This window comes from Podarcis gaigeae, assembly GCF_964106915.1.
Source record: "Podarcis gaigeae genome assembly, chromosome: 12".
NCBI lineage: Eukaryota > Metazoa > Chordata > Lepidosauria > Squamata > Lacertidae > Podarcis > Podarcis gaigeae.
The window spans coordinates 2,128,081-2,141,905 of NC_139688.1; the positions used below are offsets into that span (position 1 = coordinate 2,128,081).

At 53.1% G+C, this 13,825-nt stretch overlaps 3 protein-coding genes across 3 annotated transcripts in view; all 3 read right to left on the reverse strand.

Moving 5' to 3' along the window:
* Nucleotides 1-13,825, reverse strand: part of LOC310827680 (uncharacterized protein) — a 919,426-nt gene that overhangs the window by 458,015 nt on the left and 447,586 nt on the right. The window lies entirely within an intron of this gene.
* LOC310827821 (erythroblast NAD(P)(+)--arginine ADP-ribosyltransferase-like) overlaps nucleotides 1-13,825 on the reverse strand; it is an 840,324-nt gene that overhangs the window by 296,753 nt on the left and 529,746 nt on the right. The window lies entirely within an intron of this gene.
* On the reverse strand, nucleotides 1,043-8,527 carry LOC310828541 (uncharacterized protein). Its single transcript, XM_083706166.1, has 2 exons — nucleotides 8,177-8,527; nucleotides 1,043-5,272 (listed from the first exon to the last, which is right to left on the reverse strand). The coding sequence occupies exons 1-2, from the start codon at nucleotides 8,433-8,435 to the stop codon at nucleotides 4,362-4,364; spliced, it is 1,170 nt and encodes a 389-aa protein (XP_083562292.1). The 5' UTR covers nucleotides 8,436-8,527; the 3' UTR covers nucleotides 1,043-4,361.

The window sequence follows — 13,825 nt, forward strand, 5'->3', positions numbered from 1 at the left end:
TGACCAGAGACCCCTTCACAGAGCTGCTACAATTCCCAGAGAGGTTTAACAGTAAATCACCTTTCCCAGGAAAGTCTGAGAGCTGCAGCTCTGTGAGGGGCTCTAGGGCTTCCTAACTCCCAGCACCCTTAACAAACTACAGCTCCCAGAATTGTTTGGGGAAAGCCGTGACGGTTTATATGGTATCATAGCACTTTAAGTCTATGGTGTGAATAGGGCCTTGTCGCATGCATATTGTTTGACAAACTCACACAGGCTTCCTGGGCTGGAATTCCCAGTCCCCCTGGGAAGAGAAATTTGTTAAAACCACTCTGGGAGAACAATATAAAGGACCATCTTGCAACTCTCAGTACTCATACCACAGAATACTTTGGGGGAAGAAGCCATGACTGTTCAGTGGCACTGCAGAGCTTTAAATTTACACTGCTAGACTGATGACTGGGAGCAGCCGAGACCACTTAACACCGGTCCTGAAAGACCTACATTGGCTCCCAATATGTTTCTGGGCACAATTCATTGTGTTGGTGCTGACCTTTAAAGCCATAAAAGGCCTCGGTCCCGTATACCTGAAGTAGCATCTCTACCCTCATTGTCCAGCCCAGACACCGAGGTCCAGCTCTGAGGGCCTTGTAGCAGTTCCCTCATTTTGATAAGTGAGGTTACAGGCAGAGGGCCTTCTTGGTGGTGGCACCCACCCTGTAGAACGCCCTCCCATCAGATGTCAAAGAAATAAACAACTATGACTTTTAGAAGACATCTGAAGCCAGCCCTGTTTAGGGAATTTTTTTATGTTTGATGTTTTATTCTGTTTTTAATCTGTTGGGAGCCAGCCAGAGTGGCTGGGGATACCCAGTTAGATGGATGAGGTACAAGTAATATAATTAATAATAATAATAATAATAATAATAATAATAGTTATTTTTACTGCTACCAATATTATGGCATGGATGAGTTGAGAAAGATGATAGGAAGCCATCAACCGGTGAAGAGTCAGGGATCCTCCTGCTCATTTAAGAGAAATCACCACAGCCAGGAGCCGAAGGAAAGGCAAACTTAATTTTATTCAACAAAGAGGATCAAGCGGTTGGGGGAATAAGGTGCATCATCCAAGCACTAGAGTTCTGCATCAAGCGTCTTCTGGGGGGAGAGAGCTCTTGGCACCACACCCCTGGGGAGTTGACCCACGTTGCCCTGAGGGGCAGAGAGGTCTTGCTCTGGGCCAATCTCTGCTCTCCAGCCACCATTAATGCTGCGCGCGTCCCGTCTAAGTGGTCGTCATCTGGGTGTCTGGAGAGGGCGCAGAAGGAGGGGAAGGATATTCCCACGGGACCCAGAAGGCAAAGCGACAAAGGTTCGATGTGGCGTTCTTCTGCAGAGGATGCTGAGGGGTCAGGGAGAAGCGGGGAAGGGTCTCTCTCTCTCTCTCTCTTACACACACACACACACACACACACACACACACACACCTGGATTCGACATTTCTCTCAAAGTTTCAACCTGAGTGACTATCTCCCAGGACTGTCTTCCCCCAGTAATTTTTAGGTTTGGGGAGAAAAACCAGAAGGCAACTTCCATCCCTGCTTTCTCCAGGCAGGAAAACACTTCTAAAATTGACCTGGGTTGGAAATTGCTCGTTTTCACAGCACATTAAGATGATCCTTCTTTTTTGCAAAACCACATCGCCATGCCAGTTCTGAAAAGGCCACATCAACAAAAACAAAACAAAAACCACTTTTCAATGTTGCCGTTTGCCTTTTAGAGAAAGAAGAGGCACCTTACAGATTGCTGTACGTGAATAAGCCAGGAGTGTCCTGTGATGGGACCATCTTGGGAGGCCCGTCATAAGACGTTCCCAAACGTGTCTCTGCAAAGGGAAGGCTGCTTCCTTGTCCCATCCATCTTCTGAGCCAGCAAAGGAAACCTTCAGCAATGTGGTAACACTCCTGAACTTGTTTTGGACTACAACTCCCATCGTGCTGTGCTGGCTGGGGGCTGATGGGAGTTGTAGTCCCAAAAAAACCTCAGAGGGCACCAGGTTGCTGAAGGCTGTGCTGAATGCAGACCCCTGGCCACACATATTGGATCACAAGATATTTGACAACCATCACCTTTTTTGCAGTTGCAGAAAAACAGCCCAAAAAGGGGGGGGGGGTTACCAAGGACCTAGTGAGTTATATTTGGACACAAAATGTTCCCTGGTGGATATGTGGACAAGCTCACCTGTTTACCAGGAACCACCCCTGAAATAGGTTCTCATCTCACACATCAGTTAGGAAACCTTTTTTAATCTGTTCTGGCCACCCAGCAAAGGACACTGAACCATACCATATCCATTCTGCATCAAGCACACGGGGCAACCCCTGAGGTCCCATCAGGTCCCAACACCAGGAAGGCCCTGCCCATTATCATACAACACTTCTCATTCAGCCAAACCATGAATGTGCCCAATGGCTTGGCACAGCCACTGCCAATCTGGTGCCCTCCAGGTGTGTTGGGAGTACAAATCCCATCAGCTACCTGTCGGCAGAGCCCAGCACACCTGCACGGCATCAGGTTGCCAAAGTCTGGTGCGGCGCTTTGGACTGAAACTTTGGATTGAAACTCTTTAAGTGATCGGTAACATGCCATGTGCAGATCTCCACAGAGGTAAATAACACTTGTTTTCTTTTCTTTCCGAATGCTGCTGTAGTGTGCAACTTCCACAAAGATCTCCGCCCGTTGCGCACACTTTGAAACAGGAGCGCTTAAAAACGCTTGAAACGTACGTTAACATGTTGAACGCTCAAGTTAAGCCTTGTGTAACAGAGAAACTGAATGCAGGAGAACATCCACACCGTAGAAGACAGAGTCCATTCCAGGGAGGGAACGACAGAGCTCAGTGGCTTGACCCTTTTGCAGCTGCTGCATACTAACCTGGTCAGGGGAGATCAGCCGGGGAAGCCCCCTCAAAACAGGGTTTAAGGATGAGAGACCACCACCTCCCATAACTCAAAAGCACGAAACAGGCGTATTTCTCAATCAGATCTTCGGAGCTCGCTTTTGCCAACCTCGCACAACCCAGATGTTTTCGACTCCCAGCAACCCTAGCTGTGTGATGCTGGGGCTTCAGGGATCCCATCTGGGCCTGCTGGGGCCGAGGAGGGGCTGGGAGCCCCAAAACATGTGGAGGACACAGCCTCAGTGAAGGCCACTCTAGTGTTTTATGGAAGTTTCTCTCCTGGCTCAAAACCATCCCCAAAATTCAGGGCATCTAAAGTGGTTTCAGAACATTCAACTTTTACATTCACTTCTTTTCCCCACATTAAGCTATCCAAAAAGAGTCTAAACTCCCACACGGTCTTTTCCTTCCGTGGATCTGGAATTCAGGCTCAGGAAACCAGAAGCTCAGAAGAGGATGTTGCTACAGCTCTTCATAATTCCTCTCTCCTCCAAAGACGTTTTCCAGCAACAACCGGAAAACACATCCGCCCTCTTCCATGGGTTCTCTGGCAAATGTGTGGGTTCTCTGGTACATAGTGCAATCGCTCCGCCTTCCTCCAATGTGTTTAGAAAGACGCAGCTGTCAACAGAAGGTTCTCCCCTGAGCTGCAAGTTCAAATCCACAGGAAGAAGACGCACAGTGGGGCGAAATCTTCCGCAATCAAAGACAAACTCTGTGTACTCCCGTTCTGTTTCCCCCGGCAACCCCCGAGTTTGTGTCGACTATCTTTGGCACCAATTTCAACCCACCCAGCCCCCCAAACCAGACGACTCTTCGCCACTCTGCTGCGGGACCAAAAGAATAGGGAAGGCTGTAGCTGGGCATGCTGCGTGGATCTTAGGGGAGGGCAGGAATTAACCACCAAACAGGGTTTGGAGAAAATAAACCTGGGCACCCGTACTTGTAAAATGGAAAGCAGAACATAAACGCTGGGAAATCCCAGAGCGGAGGTAACGCTGCGTGGCGCAATGGCTCAGAACGGGAACTTAAGAGGGGCACAACGTCACGGCCCAAAATGGAAACCAAACAATGGCACGGCGTGAGAAAAATCCCACTATGAAGGTTCAGGGAACACCCAAACTTGAAATGCGGCCAATGTGTAGAAAACGGGCTTTTGCTTCAGAAGGGAAGAGGGGTCCCCAAGCAACACTTCAATGCCCCCGGCTGATGGGATCCCAAGTTCTTGGAGCAGTTATGGTCCATATCCCAGGCAGGGCAAACGCTGCCCTGCTGAGAGGCCCTGGACCTCCCCTTCCCAGGCATTATCCCAAAGTCCCCACAGCCCCTCCGTGCTCCCACATCCCAAACAGGTCTGCGGCCGCCCCCTTCCCCCTCCGACCTCCCCGCCCTGGCGAGGCCCATCGGAGCAGCAGCCTCGCCCTCAGCCGAGCGCCTCCTGCCCCAGGTGGCTCTTCCGGTGCGCGGCCAGGTTGCCCTTCTGCGCAAAGTTCTTCCCGCAGGTCAGGCACTGGAAAGGGGTGTCTCCCGCGTGGAGCCTCCGGCCGGGGCTCGCGGGGGCCTCCTTGGGGCGCCTCCGGCCCTCCTCGCCCTGCGGTGGCAGCGGCCTCTCGGCCTGGTGGTGGGTCCTGCGGTGGCCGGCCAGGCTGCTCCGGCGGCCGAAGGCCTCGCCGCACTCCTGGCAGGGGAAGGCCGGCCCGTTCTGGCGGGGCTTCTGCTGGTGCTTGACCCGCAGCGGCCTCTGCACGTCGCCCTCCTCGCTTGGCGCGCGGGGCCTCCCCCGGGTGTGCATCCGTGGCGGAGAGGGTGCCCCCGGCTTCTCCTGAGCAGGGGGCCCGCAGCCGCCTTTCTGGCGGTGGGCGAGGAGCAGGCGCTGTTCCCGGAAGGTCTTCCCGCAGACGGGGCAGGAGGGGGCCCCCTCTGCGCCACCGCCGTGCACCCTCTGGTGGGTCAGGAGGTTCTGCTTGAGGCTGAAGCGCTTGCCGCAAACGCCGCAGCCGAAGGGCTTCTCTCCGGTGTGGATCCTCTGGTGGATGATGAGGTTGTGCTTGAGGGTGAAGCCGCGCCCGCACTCGGGGCACACAAAGGCCCGCTCGCCCGCGTGCTGCTGCTTCTGGTGGCGCAAGAGGCTCAGCGGGTGCGGGAAGCTCTCGCCACACGCCGCGCATTTGTGCTCCTCCTCCTCCTCCACCTGGCTGTGGATGACCAGGGCGTTCTCGTCCCCGGAGCCCTCCTCCCAGGCGGGGAACGGGAAGGGGTTGTCACCCCCCGGCGGGGAAGCCTGGTGGCCCCGGCCGGCCGGCTCCTTGTCTCCCTCCATGCGGCCCTCGCTTCCTGGAGGGGGACAGAAGAAAGAGGGAAAGCACAAGGAAGTTATTTCATTTGAATTTTTTCCCATATTTCGTTTCACTTTTAATCTGCATGCCACCTTTCTCTAGGACAGTGGTACCTCGGGTTACAGACGCTTCAGGTTACATACGCTTCAGGCTACAGACTCCGCTAACCCAGAAATAGTGCCTCGGGTTAAGAACTTTGCTTCAGGATGAGAACAGAAATTGCGCGGCGGCAGCGGGACACCCCATTAGCTAAAGTGGTGCTTCAGGTTAAGAACAGTTTCAGGTTAAGAACGGACCTCTGGAATGAATTAAGTTCTTAACCCGAGGTACCAATGTACAATGGTACCTCGGTTCCCAAGCGCCTCTGTTGTCGTATGTTTCTGTTCTCAAACGCTCAATATCCGAAAGTAAATGCTTCCATTTCAAACGTTTTTTGGAACCCGAACGTGCGACATGGCTTCCACTGAGTGCAAGAAGCTCAGTTTTTGAGCGTTTCAGAGACTGAATGGGCTTCTGGAACGGATTCTGTTCAAGAACCAAGGGACCACTATATTACACACAAGGCGGTTCACAAGCTGCAGAAACAACAATGATCACACCCCTTATAACAATCTGGCCCGATACAAAAAGTGTCATAATAAAAACATAACTTTTTAAAAAACAGCTTATGTCAAATAAAATAATATTCAATAATAAATTAAGAGTAGAATAGTACACAATAAACTTAAACATCTGCAAATAATATTTAAACAGAAATTCACTCTTAGCGATTACAATAATTTCCAAGCTGTAATCAATAAAAACAGAAAGTCTCAGTGCATAAAATAACACAATACAAATTGAGAAGCAAAGACACACAAAATTGTGGTTTTTTTAAAAAAAATATCCGTGAGCTCCTATCTTCTAAGCTGCTTCTGCTGTTCCTAAAGTCATGGCCTGGAAAAGGCTCTCAGGGCTAGAGGGTGGGGGCAAAGAGGTGGAAAAAACCATTGCCTGGTGAAGAACAGAAAGTCTCTCTCCCCTCACCATATTATTTTTATTGCTGTTTTAAAAGTATGAGAAAAGACACCAGGAAAAGAATAACTATAATAACGCAGGCATCAAGCCACTTATGAAACATGAGCGCAGCAGAATAGTTTCATAGAATAGTGGGGCTGAAAGGGCCCCCCCAAGGACATCTAGCTCAACCCCCTGAAATGCAGGAATCGCAGGTGAAGATTCCCTGGCAGACAGCCAACTTCTGTTTCAAAACCTCCAATGAATCATAGAATGGTAGATTCAGGTAGGTAGCCGTGTTGGTCTAACACAGTCAAAATAAATAAAAAAAATTAAGAAATTGTCCAAGTTTGTTCTGGGTCTAAGCTTTCGTGTGCATGCACACTTCCTCAGTGTGTATCTGTGCTGCTGCAGAGCTCCAGTCCAAAATAGCCGAAAGGGACTGGCAGCTGGCAAAATTTCTCCAGGTGTGGTCAGGGGTCGAGACACCCAGAGGTCCACCCCAGCCGGCATTTTCCCAGCTCACCCAAAACCTGGATTTCGGGGGGCAAAGTAAACAGGATAACGTCGAACGCAAACAAGGCCTGTTGCAGGATTTCAGGAGAAAACAAGCTTGTTTCAACCCCCCCCCCACACACACACACCCCGCATCTCCACATAGCGCCAGGAACACACACATTCCAAAAGACTCAACCCGCGTGGTCCGACTTGGCACAAGGCATCAGCTTCCTAAATCCCAGCAGCTGCACCTTCAAGGGACCCCTGGCCCCCAACCTCACCCCCTGGCACCCGAGGCTTGGTCAACGCTCCTTTTCCCCGGGCGGAAGGCAGACCTCGCAGGGAGGGCGCTGCCTGCAGGGAAAATTGTGCCAATAGCCGCTGGGCTTTTGCCGAACCAGCTCTGAGTCAGAGAGCGCCAAAGCTCCCTCCTTAAAATAATGATTTATATATATATATGTGCACACACACACCTGCCCAGACAAGACTCCTCAAGCTTCCACACAACCTGCCCTGCTCCCTTGTTCCCAAGGGGGGGGGGGGGAATAAGAGTGTGATGACGTCAGGCAAATCACAGCCTCACCTTAACTCCGGGGAGGGGGGAGAAGAAACTGCAAGTCCCAGAATGCAGCTGGGCAGCTCTACCTGTGCGGCTGGATTTGCAGCCCGGCCTCCGCGGGGCCTGCAGCCTTGGGGGCTTTTTTGGGTTTTTGCAAGGGGAGCCGTGGAAGATTCCTGCCGGCCTTGCGCCTTCTCCAATGCTTTGCAAAGCGGATCCTGCTTGCCGGTTGCAGATGCACCACCAAAAAAGGAGGGGGTGCCCAAAGGCACACCGTGCAAGAAACAAATCCGCCCCCCGGGTTCAGATTGATTGATTGATTGATTGATTGATTGATTGATTGATGCAAAATCGGGAGGAATTGGGGACCCCTGGCCGGCGCGCCGGAGCAAAAAGGGCCCCTTGCCAGGGCCAAGGTGGCGCGGGAAGCCGGTGGCAGAGGCGCCCGCTGCTGCTGCCGTCCTCCGCGCGAGGCTGGAGACTGGGCGGAGGCCGGAGCGCCCGCGGGGCCGGATGGCAGCGAGGCGCGGGCCGCGGGGAAGGAGGAGGAAGCGTCGCCGGCCGGCCACGTGCGCCCGGAGAGGAGGCAGCCCAGGCCCGAAAGGAAGAAAGGGAGGAGGAGGAGGAGGAGGGGAGGCAGCCTGGGAAGAGGAAAACTGGGGGGGGGGGGTCCTCTGCTTCTATCCAACACCCCCCCAAAAGAAACAGGCTCGCTCCAGATCGCCTCCCCCACGCTCTGTTCACACGGCAGCTGCGAGGAGGGGGGAGATTGGGTGCAAAGGGGTGAGAGAGGAAAGAGGGGGCGACCCCTCCGTGTCCGTCCCCCCCCCCCCCCCAGCGATGCCTCACCGTGCCCGGGCTGCTGCTGCTCCTCTCCGGCCGCCCCGATCCCCCGCATCGGCCGCCGCCGCCGCCGCCGCTGCTGCTCCTCCGCTTTGCACGAGGCACTGCAGGCAGGATCCGGCCCGCAGGGGAGGGGAGGGCCGGCGCTGCCTCCCTTGCTCGCTCGCTCGCCCTTTATTTGCTGCAACAACGTACCTTTTGCAGCAGCGGCAGCAGCTCCGCGCTCCTCCTCGGCTTCTCCCAGCAACGGTTGCTTGCAAGACATCCCAGGCAGGCGGCAGCAGCAACTGCAACCGCAGCCTCGGGGAGGTGCCACTTCCTGCAGCTGCAGGAGAAGCCGCGGCGGCTTCTGGCAAGAGCTCTGCCCTCCCCGCGCCGCTTTCCTCTGCTGCGCAGCGCGCCGAGATGCCTGACGCCCAGCCACGGTGCCAATAGAGCTCAGTGGTGCCACACGGACCGGCAGCAGCAGTTGTGCCGTCAGCTGTGCCCCAGTCCCCTAAATATTCTAGTCCTCATGGTCCCGAATAAAAGGATGAGCTATTAAGGCTTTGCATCAAGTCAGACCACTGAGGTCAGATGCTGAGGTTTGGACTTTCTGCTTGCAAGGCTCTACCACTGAGTTAAGGCCCAAGAGCCCCCCTCCCCATGGAACTGGGGGTGTCCTCAATGCCACACAAGGCTATAGGATTGTAGCCTTGGAAGGGGCACCCCAAACATCTATCCCACCCACCCGCTGCAGTGCCATATTGATCTGCAAGTCAGAGCCAGACAGTCAAGAGCGAGGCAGTGTGGGGTAAGGGTTAGAGCAGGGGTCAGCAAACTTTTTCAGCTGTGGGCCAGTCCACTGTTCCTCAGACCTTGTGGGGAGCTGGACTATATTTTGGGGGGGGGGATGAACAAATTTCTACGCCCCGCAAATAACCCAGAGATGCATTTTAAATATAAAGACACATTCTATTCATGTAAAAACACGCTGATTCCCAGACCATCCATGGGCCAGATTGAGAAGGTGATTGGGCCACATCCAGCCCACGGGCCTTAGGTTGCCTACCCCTGGGTTGGAGTGTTGGGCTAGGACGTGGCAGGGTCCAGGGTTCGAATCCCCAGCTGGCCACGAAGCTGGGTGGCCTTGGGCTACTGCCGCTTCCTCCCCAACAAAGCGTGTGTTTTGTTTAAGGCTTCAAATCCGAGCGGAAACCTTCCTGTGTGCGACTAGGCGAAGTGTTTTGTCCTTGTCCTTGACACAAGGGAGCCTGAGCAGATTCGGCACACCGCCCCCCCCCCCCCCCGCCGCCATCTGCAGGCTGTGCCAGGGTGCAGCGCCGTCACGTGAGGCCTTGGCTCTGGGGAGGGTGGCCTTGGCAAGCGGGAGGAGGACTGGGCCCCTCGCTCAGGGTGATGCAAGAAGCAGAGGAGAAGCAGCATCTTCCCAGCAGCGTTTCGCCAACGACCTCGCTCCTTCTCCGGACAGACAAAATAAAGTCTTTGTCAGCCTGTTTGTTGCATTTATTTCTCACTGTTCCCTCCCCGGAGCTCAAGAATGACTTATCTGCTTCTCCCTGGTCCTCCTTTAATTTCCACAAGGACACCGTGAGGTTGTGGGGCTGAGAGAAGGGCAGAGACTGGCCCCCGAGGTCACCACTGAGTGAGTGGGGGGGCCACCTGTCACGGGTGCGTCAGCTGAGATGCCTTCATTGTACGGGGGTTGGACTAGATGACTCGTGGGGTCCCTCCCAACTCTAGGATTCTAGAATTCTTCGATTTGTGGGAAGGGGGGGGGGATTAGGCTGAATGGGGTGGTAGGGGAGGGGTCGTACCTCTGGGTCATGCTCCTTCTGAGATGGTTTGGTCCCCAACCTTCACTCCCACCTGTGGCTCCCAGATGCTCTGTGCATGAGACCACATCCCGGGAATGGCTTTGCCTGGCCGGCCAGACCAGGCATAGGCCAACTCGGCCCTCCAGATGTTATGGGACTACAACTCCCATCATCCCTAGTTAACAGGACCGGTGATCAGGGATGATGGGACTTTAGTCTCAAAACATCTGGAGGGCCGAGTTGGCCTATGCCAAGTGAGGGTAGCCAAGGGGTCTCAAAGCCTCAGTGAGTTAGGGGCTTCCCCTGTGTGTGAAGACAGACTCCGGCAGATGGAGTGGACAAGACCAAGCGTGGGTCCAAGAAGGTGGTTTCTGCACTTGTAGACGCAGGCATAGCCAGACTTGCCCCTCCAGATATTTTGGGACTACAACTCTCATCACCCCTGACCACTGGTCCCGTTAGCTAGGGATGATGGGAGTTGTAGTCCCAAAACATCTGGAGGGCCGAGTTTGGCCATGCCTGTGTAGAGGGAAGGGAGCTCAACTAGGATAAGGAGAAACCTCTGCTGCCTTGTGGGACATCTTTAGGAGAGGGGAAAAGAGTAAACCATACACAAATCTGGACTCCCAAGATGGTGGGATGGTGCCTTGTACGCTTCTTTCCAGTCCCTCCTGCAGCCAAGCCAGTGCCAAACGTCTTGCTCTGCTTTCCTTTGACCCCATCAGTGAGGCCGAGGGAGGGGGGTCTTGTCATCTGGGCAGCCCAGGACCTCCAGACACACCGGCCAGGCTTAAGCCCCTCAGAGGTCACAGCCAGGCTGCTAATGCAGCAATCTGACTTCACCCCTCGAGGGACACTCCATTGTCTCAGAGGAATGTCAAATGCTTCCCCTTCTCATTCCTGGATCCAGTTGCTTGGATAGCCAGGCCAGGCTGCTAATGGCCTTCTAAGTTGTTGTTGTTGTTTAGTGGTGCCCGCCTCTTCGTGACCCCCTGGACCAGAGCACGCCAGGCCCTCCTGTCTTCCACTGCCTCCCACAGTTTGGTCAAACTCATGCTGGTCTCTTCGAGAACACTGTCCCACCATCTCGTCCTCTGTCGTCCCCTTCTCCTGGTTCCCTCCATCTTTTCCGACATCAGGGTCTTTTCCAGGAAGTCTTCTCTTCTCATGAGGTGGCCAAAGTCTTGGAGCCTCAGCTTCAGGATCTGTCCTTCCAGTGAGCACTCAGGGCTGATTTCTTTCAGAATGGAGAGGTTTGATCTTCTTGCAGTCCAGGGGACTCTCAAGAGTCTCCTCCAGCACCAGAATTCAAAAGCATCCATTATTCGGTGATCAGTGATCAGCCTTCTTCTCATTCCTGGATCCAGTTGCTGGGATGGCTAGACCAGGCTGCTAATGGCCTTCTAAGTCCTTAAGTCCTTAAGGAAACAAAGGGCATAGCTCTGTGCCAGAGGGCAAACAGGTGGGCTCCCTTTCTGGGTTAGTTAGAAAGACAAAAGGGAAGAGTTGAGAGTTGAACTGTGAGCTAGAAGCTGCAGGCAAAAGCTGGAGGCCGGAAAGGCAGAGAAAAAACCATGCCTGATTTCTGCTGGGATCCAAGGCTGTGGCCATGGGAGAAGCAAGGCCTTCTTGGGGTGTTAATCCTGTGAACCCCTCCATCGTAGGCTTAGGTTGTGTATATACGTATGCTATAAATCTTAGAAACACCACATTCTCCCCTATCCCTCATCCCCAAAAGGAAACACAAACCCTGGAGGAGTGCCGGGAACCCCTGGAATCTTCCACCGTTCAGAGACTGGTGTGTAAGGAGAGCCTGCAGGATCAGGCCAATGGGACCATCTTGTCCAGAATCCTGTTCTCACAGTGGCCAACCAGATGCCCGTGCGAAACCCGCGAGCAGGATTCAAGCACAAGAGCAACACTCTCCCCTTCCCGTGGTTTCCAGCAACTGCGATTCAAAAGCATTGATGCCTCCAACCGTGGAAGCAGGGTAGAGCCATCGTAGGGAGTAGCCATCGGCAGCCCTCTCCTCCTCCATGAATTTGCCTAATCCTGTGGGAGGGAGTTCCGCAGCTGAACTGTGCACCTGCCTCATTGTGCTTCATGCATTGGTCCAAGCCCTTTTCCACGCTGCTCAGGTTGGCAGCCAACGCTGCGTTGACGTGAGTTGTTCCCAAGAGACCGGCTGCCGATATTTCACAAGGTTTTCTTAATTCCCTACTAATTGGGATTCTCACGGAGGCAGCGTTGGCCAACCTGTTGCCCTTCAGCAGTTTTGGGATACGGCTCCCGAACGCCCCCCCCCCCCCAGCCGTGGGAAAGAGGAAGGCAAGGAAGCACTGGCTGAGCCTGCCTGGCCTTGTGGCAACAGGAGATCTGGGCTGGAAACACACTTGCGGGCGAAAATAAACGGTGGAGATTAAAAATGTACAGGAAAGGGCATGCCAGAGGATTAAGGAGCAACTCCCCAGTGAAGAAAGGCTGGAACATTTGGGGAGTTTAAAAAAATGAGGCACGGGGTGAAGAAACGAGAAAAGGTTTCTCTCCCTTTCTCATTGCACTAGAGCTCATGCACATCCAATGGAACTGAATGGAAGATTCTGGAGAGGATCATAGAATCGCAGTTGGAAGGGACCCCTTAGGATCATCTAGACCAACCCACTGCAAGGCAGAAATATATTATTATTATTTTTATTATTTTTTATTATTATTATTTTTATTATTATTATTATTATTATTATTTGCTTATACTCCACCCATCTGGGCGGTTCCCAGCAGAATATTAAAAATAGAATCAAACATTAAAAGCTTCCCTAAACAGGGCTGCCTTCAGATGTCTTCCAAAAGTCAGATAGTTGTTTATTTGTTTGACATCTGATCGGAGGGCATTCCACAGGGTGGGAACTACCACCGAGAAGGCCCTCTGCCTGGTTCCAGTCATCAGTCTGGCTGCCGCCTTCTGGATTAGTTGTAATTTCCGGGTCACCTTCAAAGCCCCACGGAGAGCGTATTGCAGTAGTCCAAGCGAGAGATAACTAGAGCATGCACCACTCTGGCCAGACAGTCTGTGGGCAGGGAGGGTCTCAGCCTACGTACCAGATGGAGCTGGTAGACAGCTGCCCTGGACACAGAATTGACCTGCGCCTCCATGGACAGCTGTGAGTCCAAAATGACTCCCAGGCTGCGCACCTGGTCCTTCACGCACACAGTTACACAATTCAGGACCAGGGAGTCCCCCACACCCGCCTGCCTCCTGTCCCCAAAAAACAGTACTTCTGTCTTGTCAGGATTCAACCTCAATCCATTGGCCGCCATCCATCCTCCAACCGCCTCCAGACACTCACACAGGACCTTCACCGCCTTCACTGGTTCCGATTTGAAAGAGAGGTAGAGCTGGGTATCATCTGCATACTGATGAACACCCAGCCCAAACCCCCTGATGATCTCTCCCAGCGGCTTCATATTTAAAAAGCATAAAAATAAAACAGCTTCTTCTGTTGCAGGAGACCAATAAAGATCAACAGCTTGGCCCTGCTTCCTGGGTAGCCAGCCAGCCTCCTTTTGTACCTCCGACCATGACTGGACTTCAAGGGAGATGCCACTGCGGATCGAAGGTTTTCGAAGAATATTTGAAACATAAATATAGTAGTTTAAGCTCTGTTGCAGCGTTCAAGGAACTTCAGTAATAGTTGCAAGGTAGATATAAGAATTAAGACATATTAAGATAAAGTTTAATTATGATAGAAGTGTGTATTGCCAATAAGTAATACGAAATCGAAATATGGAATAGACGGGAGGTGGGGTTTTTAGTGTTAAGACCAATTTATGTTTCATCGTT

Excerpts from the sequence above, each read along its gene's own strand:
- LOC310828541 (XM_083706166.1), bottom strand. The coding sequence starts at position 8,435 with ATGTCTTGCAAGCAACCGTTGCTGGGAGAAGCCGAGGAGGAGCGCGGA. Across the intron at positions 5,273-8,176 it reads GCAGCAGCAGCCCGGGCACG|GAAGCGAGGGCCGCATGGAG; the intron begins GTGAGGCATCGC and ends GTCCCCCTCCAG.